At 43.3% G+C, this 21,334-nt stretch overlaps 2 protein-coding genes across 2 annotated transcripts in view; one reads left to right on the forward strand and one right to left on the reverse strand.

Annotated features, from left to right (window-relative positions):
- Positions 1 to 2,566, forward strand: part of AVL9 (AVL9 cell migration associated) — a 33,608-nt gene extending 31,042 nt beyond the window's left edge. The window contains exons 14-16 of the mRNA XM_072329492.1: positions 36 to 89; positions 894 to 982; positions 1,079 to 2,566. Coding sequence (XP_072185593.1) covers positions 36 to 89; positions 894 to 982; positions 1,079 to 1,173 — 238 coding nt within the window. The 3' untranslated portion in view covers positions 1,174 to 2,566. The remainder of the gene's footprint in view (positions 1 to 35; positions 90 to 893; positions 983 to 1,078) is intronic.
- Positions 2,567 to 6,538: 3,972 nt separating this feature from the next.
- On the reverse strand, positions 6,539 to 20,359 carry KBTBD2 (kelch repeat and BTB domain containing 2). Its single transcript, XM_072330110.1, has 4 exons — positions 20,218 to 20,359; positions 12,335 to 12,837; positions 9,707 to 9,872; positions 6,539 to 9,260 (listed from the first exon to the last, which is right to left on the reverse strand). The coding sequence occupies exons 2-4, from the start codon at positions 12,502 to 12,504 to the stop codon at positions 7,725 to 7,727; spliced, it is 1,872 nt and encodes a 623-aa protein (XP_072186211.1). The 5' UTR covers positions 12,505 to 12,837; positions 20,218 to 20,359; the 3' UTR covers positions 6,539 to 7,724.
- Between the last annotated feature and the right edge of the window lie 975 nt (positions 20,360 to 21,334).

The raw sequence follows: 21,334 nt of genomic DNA on the forward strand, positions 1-21,334 counted from the left end.
TTAATGTTTTCTTGGCCTTTTTCCTCCTCTTCTAGCCATCCGTTTCAGGGACAATACTCTGTGTCAGATGTTAAATTAAGGTTGTCACAGTAAGTATATAGTAGCTTGATATGTATTTTTAAAAATGTATTGGCAAATATCAATAACAGCACAGCTGCTGCAGTAATGGCCTAAACAAAACAGGTGTTTAAGTTGGCCATTCGTATGGCCATTAAGTTGGCCATAACTTCATTCAAAGTTCCCCTGCAAAAAATCATGTGTAGTGAAGTTGTTCAGCTTTACGTAAATGGGTTTTCAAGCCTGAAATGTGGACTTGAATGTTGCTGTTTAAAACTGAGTAAAGTATACTTTCATGTCATCGCACTCATGCAGTGGAACTGATTTGCTTTTGGGACTGTCCTTTCTGAATTGAGGAAGTATCTCTTATACTTGTACATTTTTAACACAAATATGAATTATAGTTGATAAATTCTATGTTAGAGCAAGATACAAAGTAAATTCTGTTTGGAAAACAGAATAATGACAGTCGAGTAACACTGTTTTGTTTAAAGCTTATAGATGAGGATGAAGCTTCCCAAAACCTCTGCAAATCTGATTCTGTAGAAGTATTTTGGTAAATGTTTAGGAAATCTATTAGTGTGTTCTGTGAAAATGAACAGTTGGGTGTTTGGATTCCCATTGCTGGCAGCATCCCTTCTTTCTCAGACAAGCTTGCCAAACTGATCTTAGCAGATAAGATACATAGAACCTATACAAGGATTACAGGCTTGACTTATTGATATACACACACTGTATAGATCTGTGTATGGACAGATATTTTAATTAAGTATTTTATTTATACCCGGAGTTCATCAGTCAGTTGACTAACAGTCTTCAGTATCTCTCGCATTTAGTTCTGTGCAAAACAGTGAACGTGGGAAGAAGATTGGAAATGTGATGGTTTCTACTAGCCGAAATGTTGTGCAAACAGGAAAAGCTGTAGGTAAGCAACTTAATTTAGTACTTTTTTAGCAGTACTTTTTAAGAAACTTAGTAAAGGTAAAATTACACTGTTAATTTTTTTTGTCTTATAATGCAGGTCAGTCGGTTGGAGGAGCCCTCACAAGTGCAAAATCAGCCATGTCATCATGGTTTTCCACTTTTACACAGTCAAGCCAAAGCCTTGGGGACTAAGTGACGGTTTTGCCCAGTGCTGCTGAATATTTCAGGTGCAATGGTTTCTCTGAGCTGTAAAAGGACTGCTCCAAAAAGTAGGACTGAATACTACCTATCCAGGACCAAAACAAGACATATGTTGCGTACAAGGAGATGTGGAATGTTATCATTCAGTTTCATTAAAGGTATAGAATGGCGAGTGCCTCCGTATGACGAGATGGCATTTGCTGGATATTGGTTGTGTTTAAAATGACTACTTCAAATCTGAGCCTTCAAAAAGACATTAGCAAACAAGGCTTGTTGCAAGCCAAACGTGTTTGACTTTAGATTTGTACATTTTATTGGATGTTGAAGATATTTATGTAAAGTAGTTATATTTTTCAATCCAAGTAGCCAAACGGTTGTGAACCTTCTTAGAAATAAGCAGAGTGTGACTACTGATTCGTCTTTCAGGTTGGGTTAGAGAGCATGTCAGCAACAGTTACAGAGGTGGAAGCCCTATGACGGCTCAAAGCCAGGTAGCACTTTGCTGGTTCCACCTGCAGACTAGAAACAGCAGGGTGCAGAATAAGACCGTGGCTGACGTTTGAGCATTTCTCCTTTCTCATCTATAGCCGTGCACAGTCTTTTGCATTAATCTCTCTAGCTCTCTTTGTGTCTGCAAGTCTGTGTAAAATCACTCTTTTCTTGGTATTACACAGTAGGCCTTTGTGACAGCATTATGTTTTGGCAGTGTTTGACCCCAGGACATGAGCAGGTTTCCAGTTGGAGAGCTCTCTTCATGAAAAGTATTACAAAACAATACTCCAAAATTAAGATTGAATCATAGACAGTTTTCTGAGGTCTCGCTCTGTTAGGATATAATTACAACCATCAATGTAATTATTATGTATATGAATACTAAGTATTAAAATGACCTAAGCTAGCACAGTAGCAAACTGCGTATTTTATTTTGCCAGTGAAGTTATGAAGACTCTTCCAAACGAAGATGGGCTATACAGATTTTTCTTTGCCTACTCAGGGAACGTTCTATTTGGATAATTACTTCTTTTCATAACGAAAGTAACACCAAAACCGAGGGAGCAACTGAAGCAGTTCTTATCCTTGTGTGAAGGAATATAATAGTTTGTATGTAAACATGTTCCACCATGTATGTTTCGTGCTCCTGAAGCAGATTATTTGCTGTTAGTTGCAGTGTATGTGCCTATTCCTCCTAACATCCTCATGTGATCACTGCTAATGTTCTCTGTGTTACATTATCAGATATTCCAACTTCTCTGTATCGGAATGCTCTGAGTTTATTCCCTCATCGGTGTCTTTGTGTTCTGCCATGCTTTTTTTCTGGGGCCAAGCTTTCAAGTCATGGTTGTTTCTTACCCTCAAATAAAATAGCTGTACAAGAGATGAATAAGATGGTTCTAATGTAATTTAACATGTTAAGTTCTGATTTCTTCAGGTACATTTCAAAAGCTAGTAGAAAAGGCACAGCGGCACCTCATAGTTACTGTCCAGTAATGTAGCTTTCAGTGTTACTGGTCCAAATAGCAATTCAAATACAGGAGATCTGTTTTAAAGATTTTGTTAAGCTAAATATGTAGTAGAACAGCCACAGGAAACCTGGACGTGTACAGCTGGCTTGAGTAGCTTCATTTGAGAACAGCTTGAAAATAAAGACATCCAGCCTATTTAAAGCTGTGTCTGCTCAAAAAGCTGTTTTGAGGAGGTGGTCCCACCAGGATACACTGATTTTGGTATCGATAGCTGCTTGTAATGCATTGTCGATCCATTTGAGACTTGTCTTCTATTTAAACTGACTGGATCTTGCTTTTGCAAATGTAGGACGAGGGGACTGTCTGGTACAGTGTGTTTCATTCCCCTCAGGGCCCTGTTCATTGTGAATTGATTTAAAGACTTCAGTAGGTCAAAGGCGTCTTGAGCATCAGTGAGACCGTTAGGTAGGACTGTAATACTTGGAGCTGGATTTAGCTTCAAAGTGGTGCACGGTTCAGTTGGGTGGTGATATCTAGTCATGATGCAGAGCAAATAATTGCTGCGCATTTATCTCTCTACAATAACAGCCTATTAATTAAAGACTGGCTTTAAAACTTCCACAGCCACTGCAGCTGCACCAAGGTAAAAGGTAAGAACGATTTGTCACGTTACTGCTTCCGCTTGGAAGAAGCTGATTGAATCTGAATGGCGGTCAGGTGTGGATTTGATCGAGTTTCTGTCTGAAAAGCTGTTGAATCCTTTTATTAAATTCCCATACGCAAGTGGCTGTTCAAACGTACTAAAAAATAAATGCACCTCATCTTTTGGCAGCACAGTTGTACTTTATTTAGTATTTTTAACAAGAAGGGCAACGTGGAGAGAATTTGTAGAAAGCAGAAACACGATGTAGTTGTTATGTAATAGGATGAAAGAATTCCTTTGTGCTGTTTTTAGTCTTTAATTATTGTAGTAGAAGAGATGGGAGCTTGGAAAAGAAAGAAGTAGGTGCAGAGCTTTAGCTCTGGGATGTTTCTGTTCTTGGCCCTGTTCTTTATCAAACACTACGGGTACCATTGGGAGGTGGGTTGCTGCTGTTAGTGCCACTTTGGTGGTGAGTTCACTGCCGTTCTCTTCTTCTCAGTGAGGTGACATGATTCATGTGTATAACATAACACAGAGCTTGGTCTTGGCTGCGGCAGTGTTGATGTCTGGATATTTGGTTGAGCTCTTCATTACTGCTGGGGTTCAAAATGGTCTACATGTAGGCATTTGATTAAAAGAAATATATACACTTTTTGTTTCTTTGTAGCCTGAATTTACTACGTAGGTCACTCTGAAAGTAATGCCTCCTATTTATTTCCATGGAAACTACACCACCAACGAAGAACATGATAACGCCATTGGATAGAGCAAATTCTCTATCAGAGAATCTATTTTTCAGAGTAGTCACCATCATCAGCAGTGAGTTTTCACCACTGATGAACAAAGAAGAGCCTGCACGCTATACTCATAAAGATCTGCACTCACTGTGCTCCCATCCACCGTTTGGTGCTCAGAAATGTGCAGCGAATGGTGGTGAATGTCGGTGGGTGCCATTTTGTTTTCTGCACGGAGGAGCTGAATGTACTGTCTGGCATAACCTGTGTTAGGATCTTTGCTGCATTTACTTGCAGGTTTATGCATCTAGAACTGCATATCTGAGTAACAGCTTAAATACACTTACATGCCGTCATAAGCTTCTTAATATGTTTTACTGTCCTGCTTTCTGGATCTTCACTAGTATTAATGCCCCGATGTATTCAGAATGCTGTTTACCACTTAAAGCTTTGGGTGAATGGGATCTACAGCACTCAAACTCTTTGCTGATGTAAAGGCATCTATTTTCCCAACTCCAACCCAACCACAAGAGCTTGCTTTCATGTGTTAGCACATGAGCAGGAGGGGAGAAAAGCACACACAGCTTCATTTCTGACAGTAATTTATGACGGACAGATTTGTTACCTTCATACCCACCCCATCTTTACAATAGGATCATAGAATGACCTGGGTTGAAAATGACTGTAATGATCGAGTTTCAACCCCCCTGCCATGTGTGGGGTCTCTAAAAGTTCTTGATCAATGCTGCAGAAGAGATGTTTTAAACAAGTCTAGAGCACAGCTACAGTTGAGCATGAGGTGGGAATAAATTGGTTTTTAGGACAAGCCTGCTCCATAGCCTGCCTGTGCTCAATGCCCATTTTCGTGTTACGATCCAGATGAGAAAGCAGTCCTTGAAGGCAGCTGTAAATGGAAGCAGAGGAGGAACAGCAGGTGCCTGCTATTGAGTGAGGTGTCTGCAGGCGTCCCTCAGCACTACTGCGCAGTGCAGAGCTACTGCATGGTAACAAATTCAGAGCAAAGGAGAAATGATATGAAGTACCAGGTAGAGTTTTAGAGCTTCTTGAAAAGAAAATAAAGTTAAATTACCAATAATTGTTCATGAAAGCGAACTTACCCATCTTCTGTTCTCTGCAGTTTGACACGATTGACTGCCCTCATTGCGACTGTTCCCCTTAGAACAAGAATTAAACTTCCAATTAGGCATGCAGTTACACAACTGTAGAAATAAGTGGATGCACTAAAAAAGGTGGCAGAGTGTTCTTTTATTATTTCAGGTACAGGGAATTGAAATTACATAGGACTTTTAAAGGTATTTCTATCAGAAAAAAAAGCAAACTTTTTGCACATATAGGAAAGCTGGAGGACATAAGAAGTTGAGTCATTAAAACTTGTATGTACTTTGTAGTCAAGTAGAGGTTGAATAGGCTAACATTAGGCGGAAGCTTTGTAGTGAGATACTATTTTAGAACCCTTTGAAAGCTTTAATCATCTTTGCTCTGTTTATAAGATGAGAACTGCATTCTTTTGGCCGATGCCTTTGTTCCCACTGAAGTCTAATTCCACCCCCAGTGACCATTCCTGGATGCATGACCAATGCTTTGCCTGCAGTTTCCTCCTCAGATAATGAAAAGTAACAATTCAGACTGGAGACTCACATTTCCCAGCTGTTTTCCTCTGGGCTCATGACTGCAGCCAACTAGTGCGACAAGCGAAGTGATAGTAAGCACACCTGACCAAGTCACGAGAGAACTGTTTGACTCTAGTCTTGTCCTTAAGTACTGCATTACAAAGTGTGATTTTAAACAAGGTACCACACAGACTTACACCCCACCCTGAGGAGTATAAAATGCAGTAAAAAAATGGAAGTCACATAATCCTTCTGCACTTCAAAACGTGTTTTCTGCTGGTCCTGTGAAGCAACTGGGAGTGCGCTGTCTGAATGTACCTCACGTTTTGGGGGTAGTAGCCTGTGGTGAGTTGGGCTTCTGTGAGAATGAGACACAGAATTAAAGCAGTCCAGTCAGGCTGCAGTCAGCGAGATACCACCACTGCTTTTGCCAGAGGCACCACAGTTCTCCAGGCCCCACTACAGAGTAGTAACTGCTGCCCCAGGGTTACAGGAAAGCCCCATCAGCAGGAGCACAAGTCACTTCTCCCTTCTTACCTAAGCAATTCAGGCAGCAGAAGAGCCGATGAAGTGGTAAATGCCAACATGTTATTTGTCACCTTCCCTCAAATTAGCAGTTTGCCTCTTTCTCTTCACTAGCCATCATCACTCTACATCCTCTGAATCCTTACATCCCACAACATACCGTGCCTGGGGAGGTGCCATTTTACAGAAGTCTTAGTGGGAGCTTCAAGTTCCATGTAACACAAGTCAATAGTAACTGCTCTGAGTTCTTCATAGCTGAACTATTAGAAATTGCTTTCAATAAATTAAGAGATGCTGTCGGAGGGTGAGGGAGAGGGCATAACTGTGTCGACTTCACGCAGAAAGCACACCCAAACTCAGTTGGATTCAGGTTTTTTTTTAATAAATTAATGTCATTCAAAATACAGTGCCAGAACATGATGCAACTGAACATGCTAGTAAGGTTTGTCATGAAGCACCTGTGTTCATGTTAGGCTGGCGGTGCCCCGCTACTGCTAGTGGTTCCTGGGATTAATGCCAGAGCAGCACTAGGCATCTGCTCTCCTGCACGCGGCGTACAGGATATTCCTGAACTGATGGGTCGCATCCCCCATCCCCCCCCCCCCCCAAAGTAAAAAACCTGATAGCTAAGGGATATCTATACACAATCACACTACAGTAATGCTTGTTATTAAATTAACAGAAAATAAAGACCTGGTTAATCCACACTAAAACTTTTGTTTTACAATGGAAAAATACATCAGCAGCAGGAAGTAATATACATGAGCCAATGTTACTGTAATACAGAACGTGGAGGCATTCACTGATTAAAGCTCCACAGAGACCCGCACTATGAGGGCTGACAATTCCTATTGCAAGCCCAGCAACTTAAGTCCACACCTGGTAAACTACCAGCTGCTTGGAAGACCTGTATTCTAAATAGACAGGTATAAGTCTGTGAAAATAGAGTACATGCACCTAATAGTACAGCTTGACTGAACCTGCAGTCATCTTGCCCTGCACATTACAATACAATGGAAGATCTACCCTTCCTACCACAGGTAGATCCATGGGATTTGTTTCTGTTTGCTTTTAAATGGCATTACTATACCAACATGGATACTAGCATTAAGTGCAGCACAGTCCCTTAATTAGGCCACACTGACAATTATATAACTAGCACTTAATTAGAATATCCAGAAGTAGTTCAAATATAACTGGAAGATACTTTCAGAAGAGTTGTGACATCATCCTAGAAGCTACTTTTCTTTTTTTCTGAAGCTAGTTTTCCTGAAACAGGCCTTATAGAACTAGAAATTAATCCTTTAGACAAGTCAGATGCTTAAAGATCATGATATACATATATGTGTCTCAATTATCAGATAATAGTATTTCAGATTATGGAAGCATACCTGCTCAATTCATACTGAATTGCTACAAGTATTAGGCAGGGCATAAAAATACAACTCATGAAGGACTGATTTGACGTTTTCCTTTCCAGACCTCTCACAATCATTTATTTCAAGGTAACTGTACACTGGATCAGTTGCGCAGTCTAATTTGGGAGCTATACAGGTGGTAAAGTAACCATCTCCCCGTCCAGCTCAAATTCATCGGCTCCATCTGGTGAGAAGAGATACGTTGGAGGTTTCCACGGGGACTCTTCAAGGCAAGATGGGTACAGCTTTCCTACAGTGCACCGAAAGTCCTTCCCCAAGTCCCACAACACACGCTCCGATATATGCTGTCTTAGAAACCAGCGGTCGAGCTCCAGGTCGTATTGATAGGTGGCATACCTCGCTCTCTCATTCATGTGGGTTTCTCGTATGAAGACACACAAAGAGTTAGAGATGACAACAGCTCTAACGCACGGGTCAGAATAGCGCTTGGCAGGGATATTAGCTGCCATTCTCCATTCATTTTTATTCACGTCGTAGATTTCCACAGTTACGGAAGACCCATCTACAGTACTACTTGGGAGTCTTATACCAGAATTGCTGGCAATATGTAGTCCTCCAATATAGAATATTTTATCACCAAAAGCGGCAGCTGAAGCAAAACATCTACTTGTTTGTCGCATAGCCATTTCTACCCAAGCATCTGACCTGGGAAAGTAACAGTACATCAAGTTGTGCGCCATTACATAAATGCAGTTGTGAACTGCTACCGCCGTGCTCCATTGCCACGCACAAGGCAACGGGCTTACCATGGTCCACTCATCTTTTTCAGTGTCGTATCTTTCCACAGTTCTCCTGTTGAGCTCTCCACCGACACTGTCGCCTCCAATTGCATAGATGTATCCTTCACAGCAGACCAGGGATGGCTTTATACGAACGAAGAGCATCGGTGTCTTTGGAAACCAAGTGTTTTGCTGTGCATCAAACCAGTAAAAGCAATTCACAGTTCTGAAGGCAGCCTGGAGCTTGCTGCTCTTACTGTGATTGGTTTTTGCATTTTTCAGAGGAACTTGCCCCCCTGCTATATAGATATCATTATCAGGAGTTACAAGCGTTCCAACCTTATGCAAGTCAGCAGGAGGACTGCAGAGCTTGTAAACTTTCTCTGCCTGTGGGCTGTAACAGACAGAAGAGTAAAGACTACCGGGGTTTTCAGCAGCAGCTTCAATGAATATCATCATCTCCTCTTTTGTCATACCAAGTCTGGGCTTGAAAAACTTGGGCATAGATTTGTACAGTCCTTGCACCACCACAGATTTATCATTGGGTGGTAAGCCTTGAAACCAGGCCCTCTGCGTTACTTCTGAAAGTGCATCGATTCGGATTTGGCTAAGAACAGAGGACAAATACTGTGACCGTGATTCCGTGTTGTACTCCAGCCATAGCATAGCAGCTTCACGAACCGTCTCCTCCTTTTCCACATTTAAATTGTCACTGCTTAAAATATCGATCAGTAGATCATGTGACAGCTGCATGAAAGCCTCCTGGTGGTACACAGCTGTGAACTTGTGCTCCACCATTCTTTTAGCACTCTGTTTTAACTCTTCACAGCTGAAGAGGTCAGCAAAACTTAACAGGCGCACACAATTTTCTGCATTAATTTTTTTGATTAAGTACTCTCTACACCGCTGTAACACATCATCCACCTGTAATGCAAAAAGAAAAGAGTTAAGTATTGCCACAGACAGGCTATCCTTTTGCTTTCCATCAGCAGGTGAAAAAATCTGTGTTTTGGGCTAAACAGCCGAGTTTAGGCCTGGAATACCTAAACATACACAAAAACACAGCAGTGACTTCTCAATGGCTTCACAAAGATTTTGTACGTTACGTTATTATTAGCAATTTGAGAAAGCGTTTCAAGCACGCTGTTCTACTTCCACCCTCCATAGGGTCAATGAGGGCCAATAACCCCAAGGTGGGATGTGTACATGAAACATCTGGCAGGCAACTGCTGTCTACCTATACTAAGTCAATTGAACAAGAGTATCCTGAAGCTTCTAAACAAAAAGGAACACTTAACAAGTCAAAGGAAAAAAAAAAAAGGTTCGGAAATTAAAGCAGTTATTTCAAACTCAAAGTAAAACACTCCTACCTGTAAGAAGCAGGCAGTTTCATACAGCTGTTCTACTGTGCTGTCGCTTATTGCCAAGTTACCCGTGTATGCGTAAGTTATTATAATTTGTAAAGTGGCTGCATCCACATTCCTCAGGTGCACGTGTGTTTGTTTGCTTTCACTTAGCCCACTCATGAACATAGCTCTGAAGAAAAACATACAAATTAAGACAAGAACCATCAGTAAGTAGTCACTACTTAAGCCAACTTCTAAAAGGTAAACAGTTTTCTTGGTTGCCTGTTTACAGATATTTAGTATTTTTCCTCAGGCCTCCATCCATCACTTGTACTGAACATCTGAAACATAACGTCAGTGCCTTCTGTAGAATTATATGTATATATAAACTAATCTGTGTTGATAGGCAGAGAACTCTACTGACTGGAATTTCAAACTTTCTCCATTAACTGTAAAGAGGGAAGAAACATGCCCCAGAAAATACTGCTTAAAGGTAACAGTGATAGATTTCCGACTCCAAAATGAAAATGAACAGCTCCTTCCATTGCGTAAACAGAAGTCACACTAACGCGGGCTTCTCTGAGAAGAGGAGAAAGGAGAAAGCTCAGAGAAAGGAGCAAGCACCAGCACCCTGTGAAGCTCTCAGGTACCATTCACAGTGTACAAGAAATTCAAGTTTGTAGACAAAAAAAATAAATGGCAGGAAAAAAAGACCCTTGAAGCATCTCTACTGCACCTTCCCAAAAAGCAGAAAGGCAAATATTAATTGTTATATGATAAATTCAGCTTAAGTTTCTTTATATTTTGAACTTGTAAGGAAACTGGATCTGAGAGGAGTCTGAAGGGACAGAGGTGCACCCTGTAACTCTGCCTGCTGCTGCAGAGCTGAGAGCAGCATGGAGATACATTCCCCAGGCAAAGCCATTTCAGAAGTACCTGACACAAAGACAGTGCCCCGCCGCCATTCCTCCTGCCCTAACTCCATCTCTCTGCCTTCTTCTGAGCTCCTTAACTTGGCCAAGCTTGCATTTTAGGTGGAATCATTGGCCATGTGAGCATCTCAACTGGCCAGGCAGCTTTTTTAAAAGGTAAGCAAGACGCTTCCAAATACCAAAGAGGTTTCTCTTCATAGAAACAAAGGGGGCAGCTGTTATAGAACCCAACTCCAGAGCATGCCTACACACAGCCAAGCAGTATGTGCCAAAGCTGCGCAGTCCTAGCAGTGCTCAAGCACAAAGATGGAAGGTAAGCTTGCTGCAGTCATACAGGATGGCTGAATCACTAAGAGATGCCTCTCAGGTCATCCCCTTTCCCCACAGCCTCCTTCAGGACTATCAATTTTTCATAATAAGACTAAATTTAGGAAACTGAACATCTTTTTTGTAAACCAAAGCAGAGAAGAAAAAACAGAAGATGACAAAACCACAAGCTCGATGCTTCTTTCAACCAGTGCCAAAACCTCATTCCATAAATAATAAACACACATATGAGTAAAGAGATCTGACTGCATATTCAAATGCTTCACACTGCATGGACTCCTGACAGCTTTCCAACCTTATGATTAGCCACCCACACTACATCTGGCTGTGTTTCCAGTGGCTGGGATTTTATAGACAGCTGAAACTGTGTCATGTGCAGAAGGCCACCAGCAATAATCGTTATCTAGTAATTACAAAACACTTGCTGTTAAAAACTGTACCCGATTCATCTGAAATGGAAAAAAAAATGAACACAAACAACAGCTGGGACAAAAATTGGTGAAAATAATTAATCCTGAGATAGTTAACCAAATTCAAAGCTACACTCCGATAGAAGAAGCAGACAATGCAAAAAACACATCAGAAGTATTCTGTGTGGAGAGACAGTGTCAATAGAAGAAGAGAATTTGCCAACACCTTGATGAATTGTGGAGTCACACAGAACACACAAGGATGCTCCCAAGACTGGTTTTAAACTTCAAAACTCCTTCCTAACTAACAAAGAAGGATGAGCCAATGCAAGGTACCTGCAAAAAAGCAGCGGCGCCTTACAGACACTCATTAGAAACTTCAGAAAGTGGGACACCTGGGGAGCAGAAGCTGCTGGATTAAGAATTGTAACAGTGGTGTGGGGGAGAAAAAAGCCAGCAAGAAAAGAAACCGCACTGCTGCCAGACACTCAGGCTTCACTGCTGAGCGGAGGGAGAAAAACCAAAACAGATGATTTAGAAAAGGAAGCCACGAGCCGGCACAGCATTCCCTCCTTCCAGCAGACTTCTGCTAAGATAATACAGAAGAATGTGGCGATGAAACTCCCATAGCCAAGTCTCAATGACCTGTAGTCACCTTATCTTGGGGGAAAAAAAAAATATCTTTAAGTATGAAGAGTAAGAAATGTATTAATTATTAAGACTTAACTCCCTGAAGAATACTACTATTGCTAATGTGATTTTCCATTCACACTTCCTGTAGAAAACTCCAGTATAAGTCACAAGATGTTGGAAAATGTATTTTACTCTTCTGATGTCAGCAAGTAATATTTATCTTCTGACTTTCTCGCTTCACTCTCAAACATCCTGCAACACATTCTTTGTTAATCGATTAACCAAAACTACATACAGAAACAGACAGCGCAGATTTCCTTCAATCAACGAGCCCTGTTTTGATTACTTACCTGAAGTACGAGCTGCATGTCGCAAGAACCATCTTATGGCAGGGGAATTCCGTACCCTCGACAATCAACACTATGTCAGTCAGCAACTGCTGTTCATAAAAGAATTTTAACTGCTCCAGCAAGGATACAGCATATTCGCTATTTATCTGCCTCTCGTCCTGGGTAGACATGACTGTATTCCATTAATATTTCCAGGACCAGAGTGAAAAGTGAAGATCTTTTTGCCAGGTAAAGGTCAGCTGAACGTTTCTGAAGTAACTTCAGAAGTGATAGCAATTAAAAAAAAAGGCAGCGTTATCTTTGACAGCCGGATCAATGCTCCAGACTTTGAACTACATTAGGTCATCATTCTTTGACGATGTCACAATATGCTCAGAGGCTTTCAGGAGTGCCTGCAGGGCTCCTGTTGGGACTGATAACGATGCAGGAAACGAATCCGCAAAAGCGAAGTCTGAGGTAGGTTCTGCGGTAGCATCTCGTGATCAGTGGCTGCACTTGAGGGACTGAAAGCAGGAAAATAAAATCAATTTACACACTAGCACTTTTCCCAGAAACCCATTTCCCTTTTACAGCTACTCATTAAAAGTAATGGTCTAACGGAGCGATTTCTATTTTGTGCATATTACTTACACAAAAAACACAGAAAGAAAACTTAAAAATAAAAAGAGAAAAGCAGGAGAGATTGTACATTAATTCTCCTCAAGATCTCAACCCACAAATTAAGATACTTTCTTTTGTCAGCACAGCTTTTAAGGCTAGAGAGCTAACACAAGGCTCAGGAAGACGGATGCTCTTCCAAGAATTACCTGGTTTTCCCACCAACTCCAACCCAACATTTCCCCACACAACGCCTGTGTGTTCCCTTAGAGCACAGCTAAGGTAGCAGCTTGAACACAAATGAAAAAGACATGGCTATTTTTTGTGTTGGTGCATTTTTCTCCACTCAAAGCTCATTGGCACCAGGCCTGCTAAGAATACAAATGCCATTTCTTCAGCATCCCATCACTTCCCAACTGAACTCTCAACATCAAAATCCATCTATTTACCTTTTTCACCTATCACCTTTGACATTCTACTGTAGAACAAGCATAAACAGTCTTAAAAACATAACAACCCATATACCAAATGCTTACTTGATTAACTTATTTGGTTAATTTAGCTTAGTGAACTGGGTCTGTTTAGCCTTGAGAAAAGAAGACTGAGAGGGAACCTGATTCAGGTCTATAAATATCTGAGGTGTGGGGGGCAAAGTGGTGAGGCCAGGCTCATTTCAGCAGTGTGTGAAGACAGGACAAAGGGAAACAGACAGAAACTGGAGCATAGGAAGTTCCGCACGAATGTGAGCAAGAACTTCTTAACGGTGAGGGTGACGGAGCACTGGAACAGGCTGCCCAGGGAGGTGGTGGAGTCTCCTTCTCTGGAGATATTCAAGACCCGCCTGGACACCTACCAGGTGTAGGGAACCTGCTTTGGCAGGGGGGTTGGACTCAATGATCTCTGGAGGTCCCTTCCAACCACTACAACTCTGTGATTGCCCCTGTGCATTAGGGCTTTGTGTATTAATGTTCCACTTATTTTTTTTCTCCTTCTGCATAATTCCCAAACAACCAGGTAAGAGTGACCACTGCTAGCAAGAGAAAAGAAAAACAGAGCAAAATGGGAGCAAAGGGATGCAGGAATAGCAGAGGTCAAAAAAGCTGGAGTAGTTATAAGAGCAATGACCACAGGCTACCAAGGTCTGCTTTCCTGTTTGAACAATTCTGTTAAAAATAGGTCATTTTTCCCCCCTTCCTTGTATCTTCCACTTGAACACAGAAATGTAATAAGGATGGGAAAGTTGTGACAGTAAAATCTTTACCATAAAGGACCCCAGAGTATCCTATCACACACCTACCTCCACGTTATATTGCACTGTTTTACATTCCAAAACTGAGGAATAACCAGTAACATACTTGTCTAACATCTGGTTATGTCATCACTATCGCTGCAGTTCACAAAGAATACATGAAATACACCTTACTTGAAATGGCAGTTCTCCAAATGCCATACAGAATCCTGAGATTTAGCGTAAGATAAAGGCTGCAGGAATACCTACCAGCCATACCAAAGATCAGCCGTTCCAACAGAGCCCTGCCTATAACACCACCCAAAGACAGCGATCTGACAGCTAATTAAAGCCTCTTCAATTACTATAAACTTAATGTCGTGGATCCTGTTGGTTTTTTTCCTCCCCTTAGCAAATACACACAAACAGAAATCTCTAAGTTTGGGGTATCACTGTTATTTAACCAGAAAAATCAAAATAATGAAAGCCAATATTTACTGTTTGCTCCAACGAAACCAGTTAATTAAAGACAGTAGAAAAAGGAGTTCATATTTGAAGGAAGAGGAAGGAGTGACTGCTTTCTGATGATAATAAGTGATATCACCGTGAATTCCTTACTTCAAATCTTACATTTTCAATGTATATCATGGAATTTGCTTATCTAAAGCAATGACTTTTTGCCTCAAGTCATGACTTCTTTCCACCGAGTTATCATGTACCCTATCTGTACGTTACAGACCACTACCCTGGTTATCTGATAACAGCTTAACGTGCAACCTAATCCATTGACAGATTTTGCACTGAACTTTAAATGGCTACAGAGACACGCAGACTTCCTAAGCGTGTCAGGCCCACAGAAATAAATAGCTCATGGCCCTGCTGGTATCCAGGGTCTCTGCAGCATTGTTTTTCCTGGCCTAGGAGTTAAGTCTCAACAGTACAAACTGGGGTATTAAGCTTTGTTCAGGCTGTTGAACTTTACTCAAAGCAAGTCACCTCTCAAATCTTCCCATTCTGATGTGATTTTAAAGAACAAACCCTCAGGACAAGCAAGGAAAAAAAACAAAACTTCAGTGTACACTGTTTTAGTCATCACGCAATGGAACGAACCTCAGATCCCATGAACACGTTGATGTGCACCACCTAGTAAGATTAAATGCATTTTTGACAATGTGGCTGATAGTTATGACTGAAAAAGCAGACCTGTTCAGCAGAAGACAAGTTGAAACTGTGAAATTAATTACTATAAATAGCTAGAACATTTGAGTATGACCCTCGGTGGCAGAAAAGACTGAGGAGATGACAGGAGTCTCATTGCAAAACATGTATGTGATCTGAATCACCTTTAGACTGTAAATTCACAAAGCTGGGCCTGGTTTCCAGCTGATCTGACGCTCTCTCCCATGATGTGCACTGGGGGGTTCTGTTCATAAAACACACTACAGACTTCACTCCTGGTTTCCCTATCCATGCTGAGTTTTTGCTGCCATTTGCTAAAGAACAAATATTTGTGTGTGTCACAAGGTAAACAGTCAGATCCCACTCCCTCCTAGTGGAACCATATAAAGATCTGCTCAGAGAGCAACTCACAAAGGGTCTCTGAATCTCTGTTCTGAAGCCATGAATACTCCAGTATTCACTTGTCCACTTGAAATGACTTTGTTCAAAACACCCCAGACTAGCTAGGCCTGAAGAGTTCAAGGTTGTTTTGGAAGATGAATTCACTTCAGAGGTTAAGGAACTGAGACACTGAAATAAGAATCAGCACATCCAAAGGAAAACTTGTAAGTGGCTCAGCCCTCCAAAGTCCCAGCCTACTGCCTCTATCACTGCACTGAGCTTGGTTGGCATACAGCTCAGAAATCTCAGCTAACTGAAAAATGGTGACACTGATGTTATCAGCTTGACAGGATGTCTGCAGAACTACAGTCCTACGGTACTAGCAGCTACAGAGGTAGGCATTTCTGATTTACAGATGAAAAGATTAACAGCTGAAGTTTGCATACAGCCCTGAAGATGGCAGAATACAAGGTCCCATCAATTTAATTAACTATATGAGTTTAAATAGGGCCAAGTGTCAGGTCCTGCCTTTTGGTCACAACAACCCCAGGCAACCCTTCAGACCTGGGGAAGAGCAGCTGGAAAGCTGCCTGATGGAAAGGGACCTTGGTGTGCTGATGGACAGTAGGCTGAATATGAGCCAGCACTGTGCCCAGGTGGCCAAGAAGACCAATGGCATCCCGGCCTGTATTAGGAATGGCACGGTGAGCAGGACTAGGGAAGGAATCCTGCCCCTGTACTCGGCATTGGTGAGGCCTCACCTCAAGTACTGTGTTCAGTTTTGGGCAACTCCATACACAAAGGTCACTGAGGTCCAAAGAAGGGCAACAAGGCTTGTGAAGAGCTTAGAGAACATGTCCTATGAGGAGAGACCTTATTGCTCTCTTCCAATATCTGAAAGGTGATTTCAGTGAGAGTGGGGCAAGTCTCTTCTCATTGGTGACAGGAGGATGGGAAATGGTGGCAAGTTGCACAAGAGTAACTTTAGGTTGGATATAAGGAAAAACTTCCTTACAGAAAGGGTAGTTAAGCACTGGAATAGGCTCCCCAGGGAGGTAGTTGAGTCACCATCCCTGGATGTGTTTAAAAAGCCGTTTGGATATGGTGCTCAGGGACATGACTGAGCAGAGAGTTGTTTGTTAGAGTACTATGGTTAGGCTGCAGTTGGACTTGATGATCTTTAAGGCCTTTTCCAACCTGAGTGATTCTGTGATTCAGCAACATTACCATTTCATGCTGGGTAAATTCTCTGAAGTGAGCTATCTAAAGCAGGACAGCAGGCAGCTTCTGGAAGGCTGCTGCAGTTCTGGATCGCAAACTACACCGCTATGTTACCCAGAGAGCCAAGTTAACTCCCTATCAGGCTGGACAGCACCATGGAGCAACAGGTAAGAAGATGAAAGTGATTATTCTTTATAGCTTCAGTAATTTTAATTAGGTGGCTTTCAAACTTGCTCACATACTTCAAATCTCAACTGGACCATTTGCAAAGTTAGTCATCAGATGTTAATGAATTATGGGCTATTAATTGCTCTCCTGGAATCTGTTTCTCTTCCGAGGTCAGGCAAAGATTAATGATCAGAGACCATCCTGCATGTAGTGATGTTGTCCTATGGTTCAATTTGTATTGTGGAAAAAAACATTTATTTCTGACTTCATTAGTAGGAAAAAGAATGAGCTATATCAAGATAAAACAATCTTCAATTAAACTAATTTATCTTAATCTTCCTTTAAAAAAAAATTAAGAATTGCTCTATTTCTTCCCACATTGTAAGGACAAAATGGATATACAGACATGTACTACACCTTACTTTCCCAGGCAGTCAACTTATTTGACTTAGTTCTAACTACTAAAAAGATTTAAATACTATATCTGTGGGCTTTCCATCCAATTCCAATTCCCATCTAAGCACAGCTTCACACAAATCACAAGTAAAAACTTGTTTAATGAAGTGAGTCATTCACTATTTTTAACACAATGAAATGTCAGAATTAAGGACTGCACAACCATAAGCCAAACTACACTCAAGTGTGTAGAGTGAGCAAGGAAAGCACTGTGTATCAAAGCACCTACGCTGGGTTAGTACTAACAGTACACGGAGTTACAAATCAATGTGTTTTCAAGATGATGATACCAATTAATAGTGAAAGGGAATACAAGCCCTAAAAATGATTTAAATCAATTATTTAAATCAAGATATCTAGCCAACTGATCTCAAAGATAGAAAGCAAAGAAAAAGAGGTGTTGGAAGCTCTGGATTCCTGAGTAGTGTATCAAGTTTGCATCCTTGGCAGCAAAAATGAAATAGGTAACTGATGAAGCCTGATGTTTTCCTCTTTTCTAAAGCTATGAAAGGTATCTTTGAAAGCACTGTTGTCCAGAAACCTGAGGACATCAAGAAGATTCTAGTAAGTCAAGAACATGAAATCTCACAAAAACGAAGGACTGATTGATTCTTATCGTGTTTTTACCTTGAAAACAGCTGCCCACTCGGAAGTTTGTACTGTTTTCCATATGTTACCTTAGGGAAGCAAGTTACAAGTTCAAGGCAGGTGAGCTTTCTGGAACTAGAGAGAAGCTACAAACTGGAAGTACCAGACTCCACACTAACAACACTTTTGGTCACAATGCACTCCTCAGCATCAGTTTCTTTCCTGTTTTTCTGCTCCTAAAGGAAGTTACACACTAAAGGAACTACCTGCTCAGAAATATTATTAACACAAGATAAACCAGCGACTTCACTTGGCATCGGGCCTTCTGTGCTGAGCACAGGTAGTTTCCATCCCCAAGGGCATTTCTGTTTTGTGGAAAGACCTGACCTGTCTCAGAGAATTCACCTTTAAAAATAAGTGGGCCACAGGTGTCTCCAGCAAGAGCCAGCCATGTTCCAGGAGGGTATGAAGCGTGTGTTGACATTTTGTTTCTTCTTTCCCCTTTGAACTCTGGAATGTTAATGAAGCTACTCTTGTTTTTCTTAAGAACTTCATCTCCAGGCCAGAAGTACATCATTCCCCTGAACGTCATTATATCTCAGCCATTACTTAACGACAAATTAAAGCATTCATACATTAAGATATTAACTCTGCTAAGGAAAGCAGTTCAACTAACCATTAATTACTGCCTGAAAGGGTAGAGAATTAAAACAGAAGCCTTGTTTAGCCATGTAAAGTTTATTCTCAACGTGAAACTGCTACTGGATTAAGGAAAAGACATGTTTGGATTATGGTCTGTTTCACGGTCACGTGACCAATATCAAAACATCTATGTTACAAAAGGAACCAAACTACAACCACATCCAAAATTCATTTGAAAATACTAAGCAGCAACACCCTATTCTCAGCTCTGGTCCGTTTCTGTAAGGCACTGGTTGCACAGCACCATGTAGAACCGGACCCTTTTACTCCACATGCAAAAATAATACGGAAAGATCTGTGACATCTCTGTGACACCCAGACTGTGAGGTTGCAAAGCTCTACACACCTGAGTATCCTGAAGTACCAAAGATTAATAACTACCTACTACCCCTAGTTCAGTTTTTGATAAGTATTCTAAGTTGATAACATACCTGAAGGTTTCCTACCACACATCATCTCCGGATAACTCAATAGCTGGGCTCACACCAGAGCACAACCTTACAGGTCCACCATGGCCACAAAGTGACACCCAAAGCTAAGCCTTTGCTTTGCAGGGGAAGCTCTTAAGAACGCAGATGCCAAACACAATGCAAATCCATTCCTAAATCACAGCTAAAAGTTACTTCAAAAGCAGCAGATAGCTACCTTGCTCATCACAGAAATAATAAACACTGGAAAATCTGAGGCACGCAGATGGCTGATTTTGAAGCTTTTACAGCCTCTACTTGGTCTGTAAAACTTCACTAAGAACCGTTCGACTCTTCAAACCTACGTACGGCTGCAGCCTATCCATAGTCACCGCGGATATTAACGCAGACCAGCAAGGAAGGACAGCCAAGCAAAAGGAACAGGAACGCCACCTGCAGTGCCGTCCGCCCTTCCGACCACCTCTAAAGGCGGTGAAACTGCGAACGTGCCCATCTGCTCTGTACTGAGGAGCCCCACAGCTGCCTCCCCGTCGCAAGACCGCAGCTCACGGGACTCAGGAGCACAGAAACAAGTTTTTCCTCCGGTTTCCACCGCCCCGTCCCGTCTCCCCGCGGTGCGGCGGCCGAAGCGCTCCGTGCCGCCGTACGGCGGGAGCAGCCCCACGGTCGGGCGCTGCCCGCCTCTCGGCCCGGCCTCGCGCAGCCCGGCCGCCGGCGGCCACCTCAAATCCCCGCCCGGGTCGCCCGCGGCCGCAGCGTCGGCCAGAAGCAGCCGCGGGTGACCGAGGGGCGGCCGCGAGCCGCGCCCAGGCTCGGGGAGCCGCCAGGCCGCCGCGCAGCCCCCCGCGGGCCTCCCCTTTCCCGTCGCTCCTTCCCCCCCGCCCGGCCCCCGACGCGGGCAGCGGCTCGGGGGGCCGCCATTCCGCCAAACAAACCTCCAACGGCCGCGTCTTCATCAGCCGCGACGTCTCGAGCGCGGGCGGCGAGCGGGCCGGGGAAGCGGGGGCGGAGGATCCGGTCTCGCCCGGGCTGCGGAGGCGGCGGCCACCCGGCGCGCAGGCGCGCTGCCCTCCGCCGCCCGCTCCTCAGCCCCACAGCATCACCGCCGCTCGGCGGCCGTTAAGACGCGCCGCGCGCCGCCACCCCTGCGCATGCCCAGAACCGCGAGTCGGGGGGGGGAGAGGAGGGAGGAAGAGCCCCACGCGCGCCAAGTCCGGCGTCTCGACCCGCCCCCATTTCCTGTCCCACTCCGCACAGCTTCCCCTGCCTACGCAAGCGCCCGCGCACCAAGGCAACCACGGCCGCCCCTGCGCTTCCGCTGCCGAAGGCGCAGGCGCGTAGTGGGCGGGGCGGCAGAGGGGCTGCCGGCCCTTGCGCGAGCGTACGGCGGCTCCCCCTGCTGGGCGCTGCGGCTCAGCGCAGGCGGGAACGGCGTGTCGCCAACGGTCCACGGGCTCAGGAAAGAGTCGAGTTATAACCAAAATGTAATAATCCACTGTACACGGTAGAGTATATTAACGGAATGAATGCTTCTCACACAGAAAGAACGCTACATTTGTCAATCCACTTAGCCATATTAGTCTATTAACTGTAGAAGAGAATAAGGCCTCCCCCGAGCCTCCTTTTTCTCCATTCTGAACAATACCAGTTCCTCAGCTACTCCTCGTAAAGCCTGTGAGAAACCCCTCACCAGCTTTGTTGCCCTTCTCTGGACACACTTTCAGGGCCTCGATGTCTTTCTTGTAGCAAAGAGCCCAAAACTGAACTCAGTGCTTGCGTTGCAGCCTCACCAGAGCTGAGCACAGGGGGATGATCTCTTCTCCTGGCGACACAAGCCACGATGCCATTGGCCTTCTTGGCCACCTGGGCACAGTAATGGCTCATGTTCAGGCAAGCCTCAGGCACCCCCAGGTTCTTTACCTCTGCACTAGAGGTAGCCACTCTGCCCCAAGTCAAAAGCATTGCCTGGGGTTGTGACACCAAAGTGCAGGACCCGGCGCTTGGTCTTGTTGAACTTCATCCCATTGGCCTCATCCCAGCAATGCAGCATGT

Source organism: Excalfactoria chinensis, chromosome 2 (genome assembly GCF_039878825.1).
Source record: "Excalfactoria chinensis isolate bCotChi1 chromosome 2, bCotChi1.hap2, whole genome shotgun sequence".
NCBI classification, from domain to species: Eukaryota; Metazoa; Chordata; class Aves; order Galliformes; family Phasianidae; genus Excalfactoria; species Excalfactoria chinensis.